This window comes from Schistocerca serialis, chromosome 5 (assembly GCF_023864345.2).
Source record: "Schistocerca serialis cubense isolate TAMUIC-IGC-003099 chromosome 5, iqSchSeri2.2, whole genome shotgun sequence".
In the NCBI taxonomy this organism is placed as follows: domain Eukaryota; kingdom Metazoa; phylum Arthropoda; class Insecta; order Orthoptera; family Acrididae; genus Schistocerca; species Schistocerca serialis.
This window is the reverse complement of record NC_064642.1, coordinates 106,753,592-106,777,442: the sequence shown is the minus strand read 5'-3', so window position 1 is coordinate 106,777,442 and position 23,851 is coordinate 106,753,592. Positions and strand designations below refer to the sequence as shown.

At 40.9% G+C, this 23,851-nt stretch overlaps 1 protein-coding gene across 1 annotated transcript; it reads right to left on the bottom strand.

Moving 5' to 3' along the window:
- Positions 1-708: 708 nt before the first annotated feature.
- On the bottom strand, positions 709-21,199 carry LOC126481772 (40S ribosomal protein S4-like). The gene is made up of 2 exons (XM_050105727.1): positions 21,179-21,199; positions 709-1,423 (listed from the first exon to the last, which is right to left on the bottom strand). The coding sequence occupies exons 1-2, from the start codon at positions 21,197-21,199 to the stop codon at positions 755-757; spliced, it is 690 nt and encodes a 229-aa protein (XP_049961684.1). The 3' UTR covers positions 709-754.
- Positions 21,200-23,851: the final 2,652 nt, after the last annotated feature.

The following is a 23,851-nucleotide window of genomic DNA, read 5'->3' as shown; positions in this document are numbered from 1 at the left end:
ATCATTTACGCTTTTCATTGTTAGACAGTCGAGCCTGTAATCCAAGCCCCTAAGGCTACCAAATGGTGATTCAAGTAAAAAAAATCGATTTTCGGTTTTCATCATATTTCGATAGGTTAAATACTATCTGTACTGAAACTTCCTGGCAGATTAAAACTGTGTGCCCAACCGAGACTTGAACTCGGGAACTTTGCCTTTCGCGGGCAAGTTCTGCAAGGTTCGCAGAAGAGCTTCTGTAAAGTTTGGAAGGTAGGAGACGAGATACTGGCAGAAGTAAAGCTGTGAGTACCGGGCGTGAGTCGTGCTTCGGTAGCTCAGATGGTAGAGCACTTGCCCGCGAAAGGCAAAGGTCCCGAGTTCGAGTCTCGGTCGGGCACACAGTTTTAATCTGCCAGGAAGTTTCATATCAGCGCACACTTCGCTGCAGAGTGAAAATCTCATTCTGGACTATGTGTAATGTCTGCCATCCGGTTCCCCTAAATGACAGGCAGCACCGCATAACAGCCACGCTATGAGGGAAACAAACCAACAGCCAAACAGGTGCATACATCAGGTAAACACGCCGAAGATTCCAGTCGATTAATAGGAACCTTTCCTTGCAGAGGTCGCCTCGATATATCTGGCCACGGATTCCTACGCCGGGTTTCTATTGGCTCCAGCTCACTATATAGGCCCGGCCGGTCGAAGGCAAACCACTCTTTCTTTTCTGATGGATTTTTATTAATTAAACAGAATTTTCCACAGAACTATTACATCATCCAGATGCTGCCTTTGCAGCTAGTCTCATATCACGTTCTTCTGCAATACTCAGTTTCACTCCCTTGCCTCTAGGCAATGAGACATATGGCTTGGTTGCCTTTCCAATGATGAATACATTATTCAACCTCGTAGCGAAAGTGTGACCATTGGCGTCCTTTATATGCACAATGTCAAAGGATTCTGGATGTCGTTCCCTGTTCACAACAGTCCCAACTCGAACCAAGTTACGGCCTCCAGTGATCATGCACAGATTTCCTGAGTCAAATTTTATGAAGTCCATTATTTTTCCTGAAGCAATATCCAGCTGAACTGTGTCATTAACTTTTATAACAGGGTCTGGGTACCTGATGGTACGTCCATCATGGGTCACCAAGAATGGGATACCTTTAGGACCAGTCTGCACCCTCTTCACTTTGCACAATTTATACTTTGCCTCCTTAGGTGTTATTCTGTGTATTGTGAAACGGCCCTTTACATCATAAATTAGACGGAAAATCTCTGGAGTCTTTTCGATTGTCACCACATTCATGAGTCCTGCTGGGTAGTTCGCATCTGTACGGACTTTTTCATCGACTTTTATTAGCCGCTGCATAACTATCTTTGCCACTTCACTGTTTGTCAGCGCATACTTGAGTCTGTTTCGAAGGAAGATGACTCTTCGTCGCTACTAATGGCAACAGCTATAGCAGAGTCTCCGAGAAGATATCACCGAAGCGCCGCTGTACTGCACCGCCGATCGAGGTACCAGCCGAGAGGAACCATATCTCCGGCTAAATCGACGGACATCTATTGTACAGCCAGCTATTGCATTGTAGAAGAAGTAACGTTCAGTAAACTGTTGGAGAAAACAACACTCTGAAAATGATTTTGCTGAAAAAATTTTTTTTCGAAGATTTAAAGAGCATTTTTCAACCGCGTGTGTTTATGTCCCACGCCCACTTTTCTGTCACCCACTTTTCTGCATATATTTTAGACCTTTATACCCCTACATTGCACGTTAGGGATTTTTTTTTTTACTCCCGAGTGTGTTGGCTATCCTTGGAATGCAACGGTCGGTATTCTTTTGTTTCTGCTGTTTGTAAACAACACGCTTTCAAACATGCGGTAGTTTTGTTCAAGTGTGATTGCGAGTAGTTGTTATATTTACGTTTGCAGTGCTTGTTTACGTGTGTTTTGTTGTGTTTATTGAAGATGACGAAACGTAAAGGGCCGGCCGAAGTGGCCGCGCGGTTCTGGCGCTGCAGTCTGGAACCGCGAGACCGCTACGGTCGCAGGTTCGAATCCTGCCTCGGGCATGGATGTGTGTGATGTCTTTAGGTTAGTTAGGTTTAACTAGTTCTAAGTTCTAGGGGACTAATGACCTCAGCAGTTGAGTCCCATAGTGCTCAGAGCCATTTGAACCATTTTGAAACGTAAAGGCATTTTCAAGAAACGACAATTTGGAGGAAACAAGTTTAGAAAGCTTTCTGTACAAGAGGCTATGTCGCCTGTCAACGATGTTTCTAATTGTAATTCTTCAACAAGTGCATCATCAAAAAAAGCTCTCATCATTTCAAGAGAGTTACAACGAATTTGTGAGAGTGCCAGTGAGAGAAAAGGCCTAGCAATTGCTTTGAATTTAATTTGCACTAAATACTCAGCTGTGATTTCATTTATGAGTTCCTCAAAACCAGATGCAAGTGGCCCTTATGAAATCAGTACTAGATTAGTTTATGCCTTACGATACATTGGCAAGGGCATGGCTGAAGGAAGAGCATTTAGTTCATTGATGAACTTACATCAAGCACAAAATAAATTTGACAAACTGACTGCAATATTAGAGAAAGCTGTATGTGAGGTTAGTGAGGAAAGCATGAAACTTGCTGCTAGGGAAGCAGTGGAAGAAAATGATGGATGTTTGAATATTGCAGTTGCACTCGATGGAAGTTGGCAGAAAAGAGGACACACTCCTCTGAATGGAGTAATGACTGCCTCGAGTGTAGACACCGGTAAAGTGTTAGATGTGGAGATGATGTCTAAATATTGCAAATGTTGTAAAGTCAACGAACATAAAGAACACATCTGTGTGGCTAGTTTTAGAGGAACAAGTGGTGGTATGGAAGTTCATGGAGCACAACAAATATTTCATCGCTCCGTAGAAACAAGAGGCATACGGTACACCAAATATTTGGGCGATGGTGGTAGTAAGGCATACAACAATGTGGTAAACTCTAAGCCATATGGAGATGCCATTATTAGCAAAATAGAATGTGTAGATCATCTTCAAAAACTTTTGGGAACAAGGCTGAGAAAACTGACTGTTGATATGAGAGGAAAAAAATTAGAAGAAGGAAAATTGTTGACCGTACAGGGTCGGTTAACTAAAATTGAAATAGGAAACTTGCAGGTATACTATTGGTAGGCAATTAGGAGAAATAAAGAAAATCTGGAGGCAATGAGGAGTGGTGTTTGGACCATATTCTTCCATAAGTCCTCTACTGATGATAAGCCATGTCATGGATTGTGTCTGTCAGGAAAAAATTCGTGGTGCAAATACAATAGGGCTCAGGCAACTGGAGAATCTTATTCTCACCAGCATTCTCTTCCTGCTGCTGTTATTACAGCAATTAAACCTATTTTCAGAGTCTTGGCTCATCCTGACCTTCTAAGGAAATGTCTGCATGGGCAGACGCAGAACCCAAATGAATGTTTCAACAGTATAATTTGGAACCGCCTTCCTAAAACTTTATTTGTAGGCATGCATACAATGAAACTAGGAGTTCATTATGCTGTTATTAAATTCAGTTGTGGTAAATTTGGAAATTGTTGGGTACTGAGAAAGCTGGGAATTAATCCTAGTGAAAACATGATCACTGGGCTGCAACATTGCGATAAATTGAGGATAGCCGATGCAGAGAGGTCTGCGTCTAATATGGCCAAGAAAGGAAGACAAACATCCACAAAGGTGAAAAAGAAACTGGAAGACCTGCTAGAGGCCATAGAAGGGCCATCATATGCAGCAGGATAGTTTTAATTACCTGTAAGTAACTAATTTCAAAAGTATCTTCTTTAAAGTCAATTTCCTGCAAACTAATACTTTCAGTACATATGTATTAGAAACTATCATAGATAGATGAATGAAATTTTCATGGACTCTGCACAACGTAGAAAGCCACCTCTGGAACTACATTCATTAATATACCCCCTTAGGAAGTTCAGAAACAATATTTTCTGCAGAAGAAACTTAATACTTTTTGTTAATAAATTTAAAAAAGTATTTCTTAAAAACTACGAAATGGATAAAGTAGATTTTAGTACAGTTGACTCTGTTAGCTTCATGTAACATACAGGGAAAATATTAAGTTCCTGCATCAAATACTTTTTTTTCAGAAATGGGTCGAATACTCGCCTAAATTAACATGGGTTAGATAGGCAGGGTGTGGTCCCCTTAACAAGCCCCTATCATCATTATTATTAGTGTAAAAACCGCATCTTTGCATCGAATTTTAACAGTAACACACTTTTGTCTCATCAAGCCTGGCATTTCCTAACGATGACTTTTGAGCCTGATGCTTCGACAACTTACTAAAAAAATCCATCTTATCAGAACAAAATCAATCACGTAGTAGGATAATTTAATAATATTCAACTCATAAAATCTTAAGTCTACATTAAACATGTTATTGCCATTCTCTTGCTGTCGCTAACGTGATGAAATTTTCCTTCATTAACGTCTTATATTCTCGCTTGAGAATCAGCATAAGGCCGACACTAATAAGAAGGAGGTATCATCACGTTAGCGAGCAGTATGCAGGACCATTATCTGATTAATAATCTGTATATGAAACTTTATTGTCACTGCATCGTTACAGAACTTGGTGCCTGTTCCATGAAGAATGGTGACAACTAACTGTTGAGGAAAAAGACTCTGTGAAGATGCAATATTGAAGGACGAACAGTTAACAAAAGGATGGACGAAAATTTGTAACACAAATAAGAAAAATAACTTTTCTGAGAAATTGCTTTTAATTGAGACAAGATATATAAGGGAAGGACAACGTCATTTACTCTCCTTTGTCCGTGTGTAATGAGTCTCTTTTTAGTCTAATTCATCATTCACGGCCCAAACTTTCTACAAAACTTAATTATCCTATTTTATAAATTAAATTTAGTAATCGCGATGTTGAATTTTAAAGATGGCTGACTTTGCTTTGTAAACGCTCGGCATGGTAGGCCTATATTGCTTCTAATTTGTTTCAGAAACTTACATCGTTTCTTGGATCATATTCAGTAATGTTCAGTTCAGCCCATGTTCAATAATATTGTCAATTGTTTGCTAATATCAAAGTAAAATACGTAAATTTACATGCGTAAATTCATCCACTTTTTGTTGTTGTTGTTGTGGTTTTCTGTCCAGAGATTGGTTTGATGCAGCTCTCCATGCTACTCTATCCTCTGCAAACTTCTTCATCTTCCAGTACCTATGGCTATCTACATCCTTCTGAATCCCCTTAGTTTATTCAACTCCTGGTCTCCTCCAACACTAGACTGGTGCTTCTTGGATGCCACAGAACATGTCCTACCAACCGATCCCTTCAACTAGTCAAGTGTATTTTCTCCCCAGTTCTATTCAATACCTCGTCATTCGTTATGTGGTGCACTCATCTAATCTTCAGCATTCTTCAGTACAACCACATTTCGAAAGCTTCTATTATTTTCTTGTCTAAACTATTTGTCGTCCATGTTTCACTTCCATACGTGGCTACACTCCAGACAAATACTTTCAGAAACGACTTCCTGACATTTAAATCTATACTCGATGTTCACAATTTCACTTATTCAGAAATGCTTTCCTTGCGATTGCCAGTCTACATTTTACATTCTACTTCGACTATCATCAGTTATTTTGCTCCCCAAATAGCAAAACTCCTTTACTACTTAAAGTGTTTCATTTCCTAATCTAATTCCTCAGCATCACCTGATTTAATGCGACTACATTCCATTATCTTCGTTTTGCTTTTGTTGATGTTCATCTTATATTCTCCTTTCAAGACACTGTCCATTCCGTTCAACTGCTCTTCCAGGTCCTTTTATGTCTCTGACAGATTTATAGTGTCATCGGCAAACCTCAAACTTTTTATTTCTCCTCCACGGATTTCAATTCCTACTCCGAATTTTTCTTTTGTTTCCGTTACTGCTTGCCAAATGTACAGATTGAATAACATCGGGGATAGGCTACATCCCTGTCTCACTCCCTTCCCAACCACTGCTTCCCTTTCATGCCCCTCGACTCTTATAACTGCCATCTGGTTTCTCTACAATTTGTAAATAGTCTTTCGCTCCCTGTATTTTAAGCCTGCCACCTCCAGAATTTGAAAGAGAGTATTCCAGTCAACAATATCAAAAGCTTTCTCTAAGTCTACAAATGCTAGTAACGTAGGTTTGCCTTTCCTTAGTCTGCCTTCTAAGATAGGTCGTAGGGTCAGTATTGCCTCTAAGATAGGTAGTAGGGTCAGTATTGCGTCACGTGTTCCAACACTTCTAGGGAATCCAAACTGATCTTCCCCGAGGTCGGCTCCTACCAGTTTTTAGATTCGTCTGTAAAGAATTCGTGTTAGTATTTTGCAGCCGTGAATTATTAAACTGATGGTTCGGTAATTTTCACATCTGTCAACACCTGCTTTCTTTGGGATTGGAATTATTATATTTTTCTTGAAGCCTGAGTGTATTTCGCCTGTCTTACGCATCTTTCTCGCCAGATGGTAGAGTTTTGTCAGGGCTGGCTCTCCCAAGGTTATGAGTAGTTCTAATGGAATGCTGTCTACTCCCGGGTCCTTTCAGTGCTCTGGTGCTCTGTCAAACTCTTCACGAAGTATATCTCCTATTTCATCTTCATCTACATGCTCTTCCATTTCCATAATATTGTCCTCAAGTACATCGCCCTTGTATAGATCCTCTATATACTCCGTCCACCTTTCTGCTTTCCCTTCTTTGCTTAGAACTAGGTTTCCCTCTGAGATCTTGATAATCATACTAGTGGTTCTCTTTTCTCAAAAGGTCTATTTAAGTTTCCTGTAGTCAGTATCTATCTTACCCTTAATGATATATACCTCTACCTCCTTATATTTGTCCTCTAGGCATCACTGCTTAGCAATTTTGCACTTCTTGTCGATCTCATTTTTGAGACGTTTGTATTCCTTTTTGCCTGCTTCATTTACTGCATTTTTATATTTTCTCCTTTCATCAATCAATGTTTTAGTATATATGGGGAAATAGAAAATGGAATCCGAAACATGTGATGAAGTGGAAGAGGGTGTTCAGTTTTTTAGCTTACCTGGGCCGCACGTAATACACTTAAGACTAACAATAGCCGCTGAAAAAAACTGGGCAGACCAGGACCAATGAGAGACTGGAATAGTGTGGTGGGAGTTTCAAATCGATAATATTCAATTTATCTTAACTTTATGTAAGTGGAATCTTATGGAATCTTTTTTATCTGTCTTGCGATAGATGGTCACGTACTGAGCCCCATGGATACTTGCTTCGGACGGCACACAGCACGCGTGCCGCGGATTGGACTCCCCTGAAGGAGAATCAGACACAGAAGATAGCGAATTCCTGGTGCGGCTGTTGCAAACATTGATGATTGAGCTCACAAAAGCGAGTCGCAAACTGGGAACGAGGAAATTATTCCACAAACCAACTCCACTCAAGACGCATACATTAGAGGCGATGATGAAGATGAATTACGAACATTTATCATTACTTAGCACAGTATACCGTTATCAAAACACGATGTAATGCCGTCCAAGCTAAATGAAATGTCGACTAAGCATAATGTAATGTCGACTATGTATAATTAAATGTCAAAACAAGATACAAAGTCATTTAAGCTAAATGAAATGCCATCCAAGCATAATGAAATGTTGTCCAAATGAAACACTATGTCATCTAAACTGACAAATTTGTCATCGCAACAGGCTACAACACCCGAAATTACGGAACTTAAAACTGTGTGTCAGGGCCTTCCCGACGCATAAGACAACCGTCTGTTTATTAAACTCTAATAAAAGATTCTGTTCATAAGATGAAAGCAGGGGGACACAAGTCATAAGCTGAACAAGAAATTAAATTAACCCTATCGCTGCTGCAGATGTCCTTTCTGCGTTCTGTGCTGAGGGCAGCTTTTGTTACGATTGCACTGCCCACCAAAGGCTGCAACCTGCGCTGAGAGGCCCTTACTGATACACGTATCATCAGATTTTTCGAGAAGTAGTAGCTGAAAAATTTGATTTATGCACTTTATACGGTTTGATATCTTCACTCGATAAAGAACTGAATTTCCTCCTGTCATCCGTCACATCTACTGCGCTACAGCAATTTCAGTAAAATATTGAGCGAGATTTTTGAGAGTCTGCAGAGGTAAAAACGCATTGCATAAACTTTCCGTGTGGTTGATATTGGATCGCGTATTTTAGTCAATGAAATGTTCTATAAGACTTTGATATTATACACTACTGGCCATTAAATTTGCTGCACCAAGAAAAAAATGCAGATGATAAACGGGTATTCATTGGACAAATATATTATACTATAACTGACATGTGATTACATTACCCAGAATAACCACCTCTGGCTGTAATAACGGTCTTGATACGCCTGGGCATTCAGTCAAACAGAGGTTGGATGGCATGTACAGGTACAGCTGCTCATGCAGCTTCAACACGATACCACATTTCATCAAGAGTAGTGACTGGCGTATTGTGACGAGCCAGTTGCTCGGCCACCATTGACCAGACGTTTTCAATTGGTGAGAGATCGGGAGAATGTGCTGGCCAGGGCAGCAGTAGAACATTTTCTGTATCCATAAAGGCCGGTACAGGACCTACAACATGCAGTCGTGCATTAACCTGCTGAAATGTAGGGTTTCGCTGGGATCGAATGAAGGGTGGAGCCACGGGTCGTAACACATCTGCAATGTAACGTCCACTGTTCAAAGTGCCGTCAGTGCGAACAAGAGGAGACCGAGGCGTGTAACCAGTTGCACCCCAAACCATCACGTCTGGCGATACGCCAATATGGCGATGACGAATGTATGCTTCCAATGTGCGTTCACCGCGATGTCGCCAAGCACGGATGCGACCATGATATTGCTGCCAACAGAACCTGGATTCATCTGAAAAAATGTCGTTTTGCCATTAGTGCACCCGGGTTCATCGCTGAGGCGCGTCTGTCTGTGATGCAGTGTCAAGGGTAACCTCAGCCATGGTCTTCGAGCTGATAGTCCATGTTGCTGCAAACGTCGTCGAACTGTTCGTACAGATGGTTGTTGTCTTGAAAACGTCCCCATCTGTTGACTCAGGAATCGAGACGTGGCTGCACGATCCGTTACAGCCATGCGGATAAGATGGTTGTCATCTCGACTGCTAGTGATACGAGGCCGTTCTCATCCAGCACGGCGTTCCGTATTATCCTCCTGAACCCACCGATTCCATATTGTGCTAACAGTCATTGGATCTCGATCAACGCGAGGAGCAATGTCGCAATACCATAAACAGCAATCACGATTGGCTACAATCCGACCTTTATCAAAGTCGGAAACGTGATGGTACGCATTTCTCCTTCTTACACGTGGCATCACAAAAACGTTCCACCAAGCAACGGCGATCAACTGATGTTTGTGTATGAGAAATCGGTTGATACTTTCCTCATGTCAGCACGTTGTAGGTGTCGCTACCGGCGCCAACCTTGTGTGAATGCTCTGAAAAGCTAATAATTTGCATATCACAGTATCTCCATACTTTCCGTTAAATTTCGCGTCTGTAGCACATCATCTTCGTGGTGTAGCAATTTTAATGGCCAGTAGTGTATTTAAAACTGATGGCAGAACGGTATCTGATATCGTTCTCGAGGTCTTGGGTTATCTATCTAATGAACAGTCACAGGTGACGCGTCTTCACATCCTTGTACGTGGTCATGACAAACGTCTTATCTTATAAATGTGAGGACTACGTATTTTTACGATAAAAACATGAAACTCTTTTATTCACTGAGATATGGAAGTAAGTCGTCCGCAGCAGTGGCAGGTCAGCAGCTGAGAACGCATACAGAAGTCCACAGCACTGTAGGAAGACCCAAGCGGCGTGCGTAGCCACTTCCACAGCACCTGGAGAACGGCGTAGCAGTTAGTTTATAAACGCTCACAGCTGTTAAGAGGTTAAAGAAAAAGTTTGATCCACGGGGGGAAAGTTTTTCGCAGGATTTTCACAGGGGATTTCAGTGAAAGATACACAAATAAATGAAGGGGCTACATTCAGAACTGCTATGTTTTGTACAGTAGCATCTTAACGAAGCTTATTGACACTGAGGCACTTTCAGCTTTTCACACCTGACATGAAATCATGTTCATTCATTCTCTTAAAAGAGTTTCACGAGATCATAGACAGATCAACAAATAATGCGGTTCACTACAGCAGTGTTTTTCAACCTGTGGGTCGCGATCCCCCGTGGGTCACGAAACCTTGCTCATGGGGTCACGGTCGCAGGAGAAAGCAGTTGCAGCGTGGCTGGTAACGTGTGTTTCATTACGATCATCTGCTATGGTATAAATGTCACGCGGAAGTGACAAGGTTTTGTGGAAGCACCTTGCAAATTCGCTCCTGTTCAGATCTGGTACTTATTTATAATAATGAATGCGAATTTAATTTAAACCTGTTGAAGAGTTCAAATAAGCAAACACTTGCAGCAGTGAGAAGCAACACGATGTCTATCGATCTCTTCCCCCTTCTGCGGAATGGAACTAGGGTCACTAAGTCTTGTACAGATAGTATTTACCTCTGAGAGGTTTTCAGGGGAAAGAAGGGACCACATCAACTTCCCGGCTGGAACAACGGTGCAGTGGCAGCGTCTTGTATATTACTGACAACTTAGTTTACGTGCCAATCATCTGCTACGATAAAAATATCACACAGAACGAGAAAAAATTATGAAAGTGCATTTAAAAGACGCCCAAATTCAAATGTGATACGGAATGGCTGCAAATATACGCACGCAGTTAACGTGCAAGATTTGGCACCGCGGTTACTAGAATGCATTTCAGTAACAAGATTCGAACCAAACAATAGATCGCTAGGATTGACAGCAGTGAGACGAGGAACTATTATGGCACATCTGCATGCCGTGCGTGAGTTTCCTCGGAAACGCGAAATCTTAATTAAATAATTAATCTCTGAAAAATAAGTAAAGCCTATGGCGCAGAACTACAGCGCTATGCCGCTGATAAAACAAAATACAATTATGACACTCTTATGTTTCATTAAGAAGAAGTAGGTCTGGTAGAATAGCTGAGGCTGGAAGCACGTATATTTTATTAACTGGCACACCGCCATATTTGATGTTATATAAGAACACTGCGAGTTGCAATCTTACTAGGCACTCGATTCTGTAAAGAATTTATATTTATGAAAGTAAGTAGAATTATTTAACTGTAGGCTTATTCGTTGAATATATCTGATTTAACTAACTGTGTAAACTTTTTATGTTTAGTAGACAGTCACCTCTGTACGACGTATTGACATGGCTGGCAAATTATTCTAATATCGAGATTTAGATTTTGAGTCCGCACCTACCGCAGCAGTCTTTGGAAACGATTTAAATACGAAGTCCAATTATTTGAATCACATTTCACGGTCAACTTCGAATAACATTGCATTTACGAAAAAGCCATTGTCAAGCGTCTGATACCAAATAATTAAACGTCCACGTTCCAGATAAGCAAATATTAATTACAACCAATCACTATAATACATAAATAATAATCAATATTTTATTTTATTTATTTATTTATTTATTTATTTTATAGGACGAGGTACAGCAGTTTCTAACGAGCGGATCCAGGATGCCAGAGCTCAGCTGACATTTTAATTCACACTCTGCATGTTGACGTCGTTTCTATTTTCCTAGTTCTGTGGATTCATCGGGATTCCCACAAAATCGTCGTTGCTGGTCACGTGGTTAATATTTAATTTCTTTCGCGGAGTTAATTGTGGTGATTGCCATGAAGGGAACCACAGCTTCCTTATAGTGCTTTATAAAAGAGTTGAAAAATATATTACAAATAACTAGTACCATCATTTGTAAAAATACGTACTACATATTCTCGCAAGTAATGAAAAAGAAATGTCGTCTTCTTTTGAATGTGAATGAAAGTAAATGAATTAACCATCCAGCTACATATCACAAAACTAGGGGATCTGTAATACAAAAACATAGGCCTATGGAAAATGGCATTTATTTTTTATTAAAGTTATGTAATTCCTTGTTTAACATTAATTATGAAAAGAGCATAATGTAGGTCGTTTTATAATAAATCAGCTGTATTAACGATAAATACGTTGCCGTTAAAATCGCTGACACATTTTTACTAGGGTTCTAGGGGTTGCCAGAATATTTTTACTTGTAAAAAAAGACTGAAAACACTGCACTGCAGGGTTCATTCAGGAAGAAGGTGCCTTTTATATAACTGAAATGGCTTGAACTACCAAACTTACGGGGAATTTGAGAAGGCGTTCTTGTCAAAATACTTGACAGGTTGTATACAAGAAAGACTCTGCAAGGAGACGCTCATCCGAGAACGATTTCACTGTAGGCAATGATGTCTTCGAAAACATTTCGAAAATTGTTTCAACAAGACCACGTATTGGAATGAACCCACTTCCCAACGTTTTGCAAGTATTAGAACCAAAGTTTCGTCTGGCCAGAAGAGCCAAACTATTCAAAATGCACAGACAAATCAAGAACACTTCATCACCATGTTAGATTCCCTTAATTTGATACATGAAGATTCAAGAATGAGTTGGGGTAGTTACAGCCCAAGGAATTTCAAGGAGACACTCACTTGAAAAGACCTGACAACAAGTTGTTCTCCAGTATTCACCATTTAATTTCAAATACAAATATACATTTATCATAAACATTCTGAGAAACCACAATTTTATAAAAAAAATTAATTAGTTAAAAGAAAGTTACTTAAACCATCAATTAATACAGGATTTACTTCACCAACCTCAAGAGCATTTAACGTGACTCTAATTAATAACATCAAAATCAAGATTCACAGTTTGACTAATGCCCAGAATAGCACTGAACATTGAGTATTAATTATTTTACATTAAACAATTAAAATTCATTTAAGATGCAGAACCAGCCCCTTAAGCACAGGTACCTGAATAAAAAATTGCACGCTTTAAGGAAATTAACTGCATTAAAATTAGAAGAAGAATTAACATATTATGATTATTGTTGGCTTGGGGAAATGAGAGTCTAAAAAGTGCATAGTTAAAGGAAGACTAGGCCCATAAATCTATTAATCAGTACAGTGACAGATAAGATGCAAGAGCATCAAGCAGTATAGCAAGCGACTCCTTGGAAAATGAAAAACATGTTTCTGTTGTTACATGAAATATTAAAGTCCCAAGGTCAGTTTCCAGCCACAGTGAACAACAACTTAACTTCGCTAATTAGCTATGTGCTAGCTGCAACAGGCATAATGTACACACGGAGTCCCTCTAGAATGATTACGACAGCAAGTTGTGTCACCCGATTTCTAGGTGCCCCATCTGGAAGACAGAAGTGTAGACTAGCCAGTGGAACCCTCTCAGTCACCCTAGTGTGGATGATTAACACAAGAAAGATAGCCCTATGCAAACAGATACATTAACAGCTAGGGTGGGAGGCAGACCTAAGATACAGAAATTTATTAGACTAGATAAGAGAGGGAAAACTCGAGTTACCTGAATAGACCGACGGACCAGATTTGAACTACGTTATGAATATTAAATTTTGCTTAGCAAACCCTTGCACCAACCCACTAGGCTTGTGATGGACCCAATCGGCCAAAATACCTGGACCTCCCTGCCTTGAAACTTTACTATTATAAACAAGCTCACAAACACGATAAAATACAATTAACCTGATGCCTAGACTGCACAAGAATTTTACATACGTATTAAATATATAATCTGGAATAAAATATTAGCTAAGTCTCAAAAATTACCTAACCATGACTTGCAGTATCGCGCAGCATACTACACGTAAAATCCCAGAACTTTTAACAAGACAAATTAAGCTCCCACAGCTTAAAGTTCACCACAGTCCTAGCATACAGCCAGCTGAGGTAGCCGAGCGGCTCTAGGCGCTCCTGTCTGGAACAGCGCGACCGCTGCGGTCGCCGGTTCGAATCCTGCCTCGGGCATGCATGTGTGTGATATCCTTAGGTTAGTTAGGTTTAGCAGTCCATGTGGAAAATACTAGAAAACACCAAGATTTATATAAATTTTCACAACAAGTAAATGCACGAATTTAAAGTAAATCGCTCATATGCAGACTTAAACGACGCCCCATTAGAGACAGTCGGAGCCATAGTAGGTGAAGACTATTCAAAATACAATCCTCAGCCAGCTCTCAGCCACGCTGGCACAGGTCTCAACCGTTTTCGAGAAAATCGACTTTGAATATCTTAGGCATGTATATATACTCAAGTGTGGCCACCAGCAGCCAAGGAATCCGTATCTGACCGACTGGTTCCGCTTCGACGGCTGAGCGGGAAGGTTCTTGTTCGTCCCACTTGCCGCAGTGTCGTTTGCGTGAAATTTTTCTCGTTAGTGTTATTCTGCCTGCTGAGTGAGTCTTGGCGCTTCCCCTCCGCTCAACTGTTTTTTTGTGTTCGGCCGCTCTGTTATAGCTACCACGGTTTCCACGCGTATTCCACGACAAGGTAACATGAGCTTTACTTTCGATAAAACAATGCTACATGTGCAGCCCAGGTCTCTAGAAATCCACGATTGGCTTGCAAAACAATTTATACGAACTCTGATCAGGTCCACACCGCTGATTTTGCAGCAGACGAGTACGTGTTTCGCGTGAAATATTTGGATTCCATTCCCGTTGAAAAATTACTGTCGCGATATGTTTCTCAACTGCAGTTCCAGCACTGCGATAATTCCGTTAGTATTGTGTCACTCGCAGATACTGAACCTGATTCCACCAATGTTCGCGTGTTCAGTGTCAAACACTCAGTAATTCTCGTTTAACTTTTATTATACGACGGTGGTTTGAAAAGTTCTCGGAACGGAATAGAAAAAACGTACTCACATCATTGAAAATGTTTTTTTTATTTTTCAATGTAGTATTCTTTTTGATTAACGCACTTGGTCGAACTATGTTCTAGTGCCTTAGTGCCTTGATCCCATCTCGAAAATACGTTTCCTCCAGGCCTGCTAAATGGTTGTCAACTCCAGCTATCAATCCTTCGTTTGAAGTGAATCTTCGTCCTCCAAGAAAGATTTTAAGTTTTGGGAAGATATGGAAGTCTGACTGGGCCATTCAGATGAATAATGGGGGTGTGGCTACAATGCAGACCTTATCTCGAATAATTATGCCATGGCGATGGCACATGTGTTTTGATTCAGCGCCGCGGCACCCATCTTCTAGTCAATTTTTTATTTCTAATTCTTCAGTTAAAATGTGATATACCCTTTCAGATGACATCTGGTAAGTGTGAGCAATTTCATTCACTTTCAATCGGGGATCCCTCAGACCCTTTTGTGCACTTTTGCAATGATTTCTGGAGTAGTGACGTATTTTGGCCGACCACTGCACGGATCTACATCTACATCTATATTTATACTCCGCAAGCCACCCAACGGTGTGTGGCGGAGGGCACTTTACGTGACACTGTCATTACCTCTCTTTCCTGTTCCAGTCGCGTATGGTTCGCGGGAAGAACGACTGCAGGAAAGCCTCCGTGCGCGCTCGAATCTCTCTAATTTTACTTTCGTGATCTCCTCGGGAGGTATAAGTAGGGGGAAGCAATATATTCGATACCTCATCCAGAAACGCACCCTCTCGAAACCTGGACAGCAAGCTACACCGCGATGTAGAGCGCCTCTCTTGCAGAGTCTGCCACTTGAGTTTGTTAAACATCTCCGTAACGCTATCACGCTAACCACATAACCCAGTGACAAAACGCTTCTTTGGATCTTCTCTATCTCCTCCGTCAAACCGATCTAGTACGGATCCCACACTGATGAGCAATACTCAAGTATAGGTCGAACGAGTGTTTTGTAAGCCTCCTCCTTTCTTGATGGACTACAATGTCTAAGGACTCTCCCAATGAATCTCAACCTGGTACCCGCCTTACCAACAATTAATTTTATATGATCATTCCACTTCAAATCGTTCCGCACACATACTCCCAGATATTTTAGAAAGGTAACTGCTACTAGTGTTTGTTCCGCTATCATATAATCATACAATAAAGGATCCTTCTTTCTATGTATTCCCAATACATTACATTTGTCTATGTTAAGGGTCAGTTGCCACTCCCTGCACGAAGTGCCTATCCGCTGCAGATCTTCCTGTATTTCGCTACAATTTTCTAATGCTCCAACTGTTCTGTATACCACAGCATCATCCGCGAAAAGCCGCGTGGAACTTCCGACAATATCTACCAGGTTATTTATATATATTGTGAAAAGCAATGGTCCCATAACACTCCCCTGTGGCACGCCAGAGGTTACTTTGACGGTTGTAGACGTCTCTCCATTGAGAACAACATGCTGTGGTCTGTTTACTAAAAACTCTTCAATCCAGCCACACAGCTTTGTTTATCAGGCGATAGTGTGGAACTGTACCGAACGCCTTCCGGAAGTCAAGGAAAATGGCATCTACCTGGAAGCCTGTATCTAATATGTTCTGGGTCTCATGAACAAATAAAGCGAGTTGGGTCTCACACGATCGCTGTTTTCGGAATCCATGTTGATTCCTACAGAGTAGATTCTGGGTTTCCAGAAACGACACGGTACACGAGCAAAAAACATGTTCTAAAATTCTACAACAGATCGACGTCAGAGATATAGGTTTACAGTTTTGGGCATCTGCTTGACGACCTTTCCTGTAGACTGGGACTATCTGTGCTCTTTTCCAATCATTTGGAACCTTCCGGTTCTCTAGAGCTTTGCGGTACGCAGCTGTTAGAAGGGGGGCAAGTTCTTTCGCGTACTCTGTGTAGAATCGAATTGGTATCCCGTCAGGTCCAGTGGACATTCCTCAGTTGAGTGATTCCTGTTGCTTTTCTATTCCTTGGACACTTATTTCGATGTCAGCCATATTTTCGTTTGTGAGAGGATTTAGAGAAGGAACTGAACTGCGGTCTACCTCTGTGAAACACCTTTTGAAAAAGGTGTTTGGTATTTCAGCTTTACGCGTGTCATCCTCTGTTTCAATGCCATCGTCATCCCAGAGTGTCTGGATATGCTGTTTCGAGCCACTTACTGATTTAACGTAAGACCAGAACTTTCTAGGATTTTCTGTTAAGTTGGTACATAGAATTTCACTTTCGACTTCACTGAACACTTCACGCATAGCCCTCCTTACGCTAACTTTGACATCGTTTAGCTTCTGTTTGGCTGAGAGGTTTTGGCTGCGTTTAAACCTGCAGTGAAGCTCTCTTGGCTTTCGCAGTACTTTCCTAACTTTGTTGTTGAACCACGGTGGGTTTTTCCCGTCCCTCACAGTTTTACTCGGGACGTACCTGTCTAAAACACATCATCTTAGCTCTCCCGACCAAATATAAATTCATTTGTCGGCAACAGTTGAACATGAAGGAGCAGAGTCCCCTGTGTATTCTAGAAATCGACATGAATGTCCTGTGCTTTATATCTTTCTTTACGAAGTACTTACTGCTCGAATCTCGATTTTTTTCCATCTTCGCAAATCACTACGCAGGAACAACAACAGAGCCACGTCAGCACCACAACTCTCTTCCAGAAGCACTGACGTGGCACATGTTCACAGGCAACAGTGCAGTGAATATCACGTGAACAACTCATTGCGCTAACGCTGACCTCTCGTGGTGATTCCGAGAACTTTTCAAACCACCGTCGTATCTAACATGGATCTCTGGTCAATAAGTTGCCTTTGCCTGTAGTATGTTCTCACTCTCAAATTTAGTTCTTATTTTAATGAGCAAAAGGTCATATATTCCTTTTTACTTAAAACTGTTTATTTTCAAATGCTATTATGTACATCACCATCAAGCATTCATATATTAGATAAGTCATCTTTAGGCAGAGGTCTACATTCCATTTAATGTTTCTAAGTCTGTACATACGCAAATTTTTTTTTTTTTTTTGCAGTCACCTGTCTTGATTATGTGAAGATTTTTTCTACATGCCTCTCGAAATATATACTTATTGACTATGCATCTAATCAGTAATAACAGTAATTTAGTCCGCCTTGATGCAAAACACCTTTTTATTCGTTTATTTCTTTATTATCTAAAACAAGTTTCGGCGACAAATATCACCATCATCATTGGTTTTTTTTATTCTTATTTATTGTATGTTACAGCATGTTTTAAGCAATTATTGGCGCTGTTTGCGACATATTTTCTGTGCTCTTTTTTCCTCTTTTTTTTTCTCTGTTGCCGTTTTTTACTTAGCGCACATCGTGTCATGTTCGTTGGATGGTATGTGGCTGCTTTTATACTTAGAAAAATAAAACTTTCGCACCTTGTTTCTGATCTTGCTGTTGCTTGTCGCCGGAACTAGTTTGGGATAATAAAGAAATAAACGAATAATAAGATGTTTTGCATCAAGGCGGACTCAATTTCTGATATTACTGTGTTTCTATGCAGACACGGACCAAATAGAGGAGTTCCAAGATAAAATCATTGTAAGCCTCTAACGTCTTTGAGATAAGGTTTTACAGTGGTTAAAGTATGTTACTCATCACTACCACTATTATACACATGTGTTGTAAATATTCCTTAAAGCCAAATTTGGTGATGTGGTTAGTTATGCTGTGGCCATTTATTCCCTACCTTCTTTATGATACTACCATTACTGACATACTAGGCCTCTAATAAAGCGCTGGAACGAAATTATATTTACTGACGAAGTTTGCCTTTAAATATAGTCGATATTAGACAGTAATTATTCACTACTATGACTTAGATGCATATGAATGCTGAGTGACATTCCACCCAATTCTGAACACTGTATTTTAGCTTGTTTTAATGTTTACAGATGCGATTTCCGTTACTTTTATGATGTCATTGACATTGTGTATATACATTACATCAAGTGTAAGCAATGAATATGATACTGTCTATCATTAGGGTTTTATAATGTTTCTACCTCGTACTGTAACGTCGATGTTATTCTATGTCATAGAGACAATTTTACACTATACGACGAAAACACTTTTTAATGGTATTTGATTAACGCCTCAATGTATTGTGCAATGTAATACCTTTAGTCCTGATTTTCTCATCAGTACCGCTCTGAGTACACTTTGTATGTTTGCTTTGGGAAGTCCCGTATCGTATATTCATGACATGCTCTACATTTTATGTAAGTAATCACAAATGTGGTGGCTTAAACCGTTTTAACCGTGTCAGTATTCATGTATATTTTACACTTCTTTGAAAAAGAACTATTAACATTTCCTGTATTATATATATATATATATATATATATATATATATATATATATATATATATATATTTGAATAGCATCCGTGTAGATGCTTCATGAGTGAAACCAGTTGATATTTGTGATACTTGGTTTTAAAACGACATCCGTACACGAAACAGAGCTCTTTGAAACGTAAACCGATGGAGTTATTTGCTGCAAAATGTGCGACTTTGAAACGTATGAAGTTGGATAGTACGCATACTGGATCCATTACTCAGTCTTCTCAAAAAGCGATCCTAGGTTCCCATGAGCTATCGCTACTCATTGCAAATGTTTAGAAAAGTTTTAATGTCGGAAAAACACGTGTCAAACCCTGTTTGTTGGAAGCAGCTTATATTGTTCCTGGACCATGAAACAAACAACAACTTCCACCAAAGCCGCTTTTTACAACACTATTAAAGGTCGGATTAATGATACGGCTGATGACGTAACAAATCAGGTAGTGCAGGCCGTGAAAGAATCAGTTATATGAGATTGAAGATGAGCAAATTGTTGTCAGCAGTTCTTGATCGTTCGATACATACAAAACGAAAAATTAAAAAGTGGTACTATTTTCTACAGAGCTAATGACTTCTTAGAAAGCAATTCATATACTGACAGCGATATATGAATTCTTTTGCAAATATGAACTGTCGCGGCTGAAGCTGATCGGCGTATGCACAGATGGCGCCCCGTCAGTGCTTGGATCTCGCTCAGAATTCGTGTAGATGGTCAGAGAAAAGAATTCCATTGTTGAAATACACCGTCAAGCCTTGGCTGTTAAGACATCTCTGAACGAACGCAACGACGTTTAAAATTTATGCATGAAAATTGTGAATCATGTTAAAAAGGGTGTGTTAAATACTCGTCTTTTTTCAGCCATTTATAAAGATTTGGGAACAGAACGCAAAGAAGTTGCTATTTCAAACGAAAGTACGCTGGCTCTCGAAAGGAAATATGTTAGCTAGATTTTTTGAACTTATAGATGAAGTGATTCAGTTTTTGGGAATTCAGAATCAAACTGAACTGTGTGTGGAACTACGAAAGCCAAGTGTTGACGTTGTATTTGTTTATCTGTCAGATATTTACGATTCATTGAACTTAGTGAACTTGAATTTTCGAAGTGGCGATTCGAACACCATTTATCATCGGGGCGTCACCACAGCATATAATGATAAGTTGCAACTTCGGAAACTTAAAATTTTAACAAGTACTATTACTGTTTCCACAAGTTATTTTTCATCGTGGAAGAACGACTTTTTATGGTGGCCTTTAAGCAAATAGATACTACGAATAAACTATCAGATCATTTGCAGCATCTAACTGACAAATCCTAACGCTACTTCCCTAGCTCGTGTGATAGTAACATTTACAAATTGGCAAAAGATCCTCTTAACGTTGACACATATGTGGTGTTGGAAACACTGCAAGAACAAGCTTAGGAAATTAAAAACGACTATGCGGCCAAATGTGACTTTGAGAAGTGGATAAGTCCTTATTTTGGGGAAAATATACGAAACTTTACCCCAGCAGTGCAAAGCAAGCACTGCAGCCGTTTTTTCCACTTCCAGGCACTTATTCTGGCGAAAGGCCGTTTTCGGCAGTTGTAGAAATGAAAAGGATGTACAGAAGCAAACTGAATATAGCTAGTGATTTACGTTGCGCACTTTCTTCTATTCGACTAATAACTGAAATTCTTTGCCAAATATTTAAGTTCATCCATCACAATGATATATTTGCTCCTGCAAATCGTATATGTTTACAACAAAACATTTGTATTGCAAAGTTCATGAAAATTTTTTTCCGTTATTTCCCTTAGCCGCACGAATTGTTGTGACAGGCCGTAGTTCGGTAGCCCAATATCTTCCCTGTTCGAAGCATTTTGTGTGAGCTGTCTTGTGTTTCACACTTCTCGCAGCCTCACCGATCCAACAGTTGCCGCCATTTTTCTTCCGTTCATTGCGATGCGTTCCAAGAGGCTTAGTAATTTTCGCAATATTTGCTACAAATAAGCACCACATATTAAATTCTGTAAAGAGTAGAAACTGAATTCCTATGCAAATGCGTGTATTGACAATTTTAGGGAATAAATTCGGATGCCGAAGAATTTTTTATTTGATATATTGCACACACATCAAAAAGTTTTCCATCACCCCGGTTCCCAGAACTCCTGAAGATAGACGTTGATTGTGGATATTGTATCACAGACACAGTCCCTTTGACTCTTCAGAGATGTCACAACACCCGCCCAAAAATGTAAACAACCATGCATCAGCAGCGCCTATTAGACGGAGGGGGTCCGACAGCCGATCAGTCTGAGTCATTCCATCAGGAAGGAGGTGCACGACTCGTGTTGTCTGTAGTTCAACCATGCCTAGACGGTCAATATCGCGGTTCGATCGCGTCCACGTGGTTACTTTATGCCAGGGAGGGCTCTCAACAAGGGAAGTGTCCTGGCGTCTCGGAGTGAACCAAAGCGATGTTGTTCGGACACGGAGGAGATACAGAGAGACAGGAACTGTGGATGACAAGCCTCGCTCAGGCCGCCCAAGGGCTACTGCTGCAGTGGATGACCGCTACGTACGGATTATGGCTCGGAGGAATCCTGACAGCAACTCCACCATTTTGAATAATGTTTTTCGTGCAGCCACAGGCCGTCGTGTTACGAATCAAACTACGCGCAATATGCTATATGATGCGCAACTTCACTCCCGAAGTCAGTGGCGAGGTCCATCTTTTCAACCATGACACCATGCAGCGCGGTACAGATTGGCCCAACAACATGCCGAATGGACCGCCCAAGATTGGCATCACGTTCTCTTCACCGATGAGTGTCGCTTATGCCTTGAACCATATAATCGTCGGAGACGTGTTTGGAGGCAACCCGGTCAGGCTGAAAGCCTTAGACACGGTGTCCAGCAAGTGCAGACTGGTGAAGTTTCCCTGCTGCTTTGAGGTTGCATTATGTGGGACCGACGTGCGCCGCTTGTGGTCATTGAAGACGCCGTAACGGCTGTGCGATATTTGAATGCCATCCTCCGACCGATAGAGCAACCATTTTGGCGACATATTGGTGAGGCATTCGTCTTCATGGACGACAATTCACGCCACCATCGTGCATATCTTGTGAATGATTTCTTTGAGAATAACGACATCGCTCGACTAGAGTGGCCAACATGTTCTCCAGACATGAACCCTGTCGAACATGCCTGGGATGGATTGAGAAGGGCTGTTTATGGACGGCGTGACCCACCAACCATTGTGAGGGTTCTACGCCGAATCGCCGTTAAGGAGTGGGACAATCTGGACCAACAGTGCCTTGATGAACTTGATGATAGTACGGTTTGTTGGTAGTTTGGGGAAGGAGATTGTGGTGTCACCGCCAGACACCACACATGCTAGGTGGTAGCTTTAAAATCGGCCGCGGTCCTTTAGTACATGTCGGACCCGCGTGTCGCCACTGTCAGTGATCGCAGACCGAGCGCCACCACAAGGCAGGTCTCGAGATACGGACTAGCACTCGCCCCAGTTGTACGGAGGACTTTGCTAGCGACTACACGGACGAAGACTCGCTCATTTGCAGAGCAGCTAGTTAGAATAGCCTTCAGCTAAGTCCGTGGCTACGACCTAGCAAGGCGCCATTAGCATTACATTGCATTTATCTAGAGAGAGTCTCACTTGTATCATCAAGAACGCTGTATACAAATGATGGATTAAAGTTAAGTATTCCAGCAGCTACGTACTTTTCTTTATAGCATTCATTACGTATCCTGTTTCAGAGCTCACGCCACCCTGCGTGAGTTAGCGCGTGCATCTTGGCCGCCTCTTTCTATTAGTGTACGTAGTGTTGGCAAGCCTGCCGACACTACAGAGATCAGACAGCGAAGTCATCGGTCTCATCGGATTAGGGAAGGACGAGGAAGGAAGAGTGCCGTGCCCTTTCAAAGGAACGATCCCGGCATTTGCCTGGAGCGATTTAGGGAAATCATGAAAAACCTAAATCAGGATGGCCGGACGCGGGATGATAGTATGCCACGACGGATACAGGCATGTATTAATCCGAGAGGATGTGCTACTAGGTATTAGAGGCACCGGTGTGTACAGCAATCTGGACCACCACCTCCAAAGGTCTCGCTGAGTGGTGGTACAACGTCCAATGTGTGGTTTTAATCAGCAATAAAAAGGGCGGAAACGATGTTTATGTTGATCTCTGCTCCAATCTTCTGTACAGGTTCCGGAACTCTCGAAACCGAGGTGATGCAAACCTTTTTTTGATGTGTGAATTTAGAAATTTATAAGGGCTATAAATAATTTTCCTGACTTCAATAGAAATGTTGCAATAACTTGCATAGGCGTAATAGATACTCTCTTTTCTCATGTGAAATATGACCAACTTGAAAATTACTTGAAATTAATGGTAATGTGGTTAACCTAATCATTATTTGATAACTGAATATTATTATCAATTCTTTAAGCGCTTTGTTTCCTAGAACTGTGTGTAAAATACAACAAAAAAGGTGTAAAACATTTTCTTCTATGTCAAGACGTTAGTCGGCAAAGCTAAAGTGCTTCATTCTCGCCCACAAAGAAAAGTGCC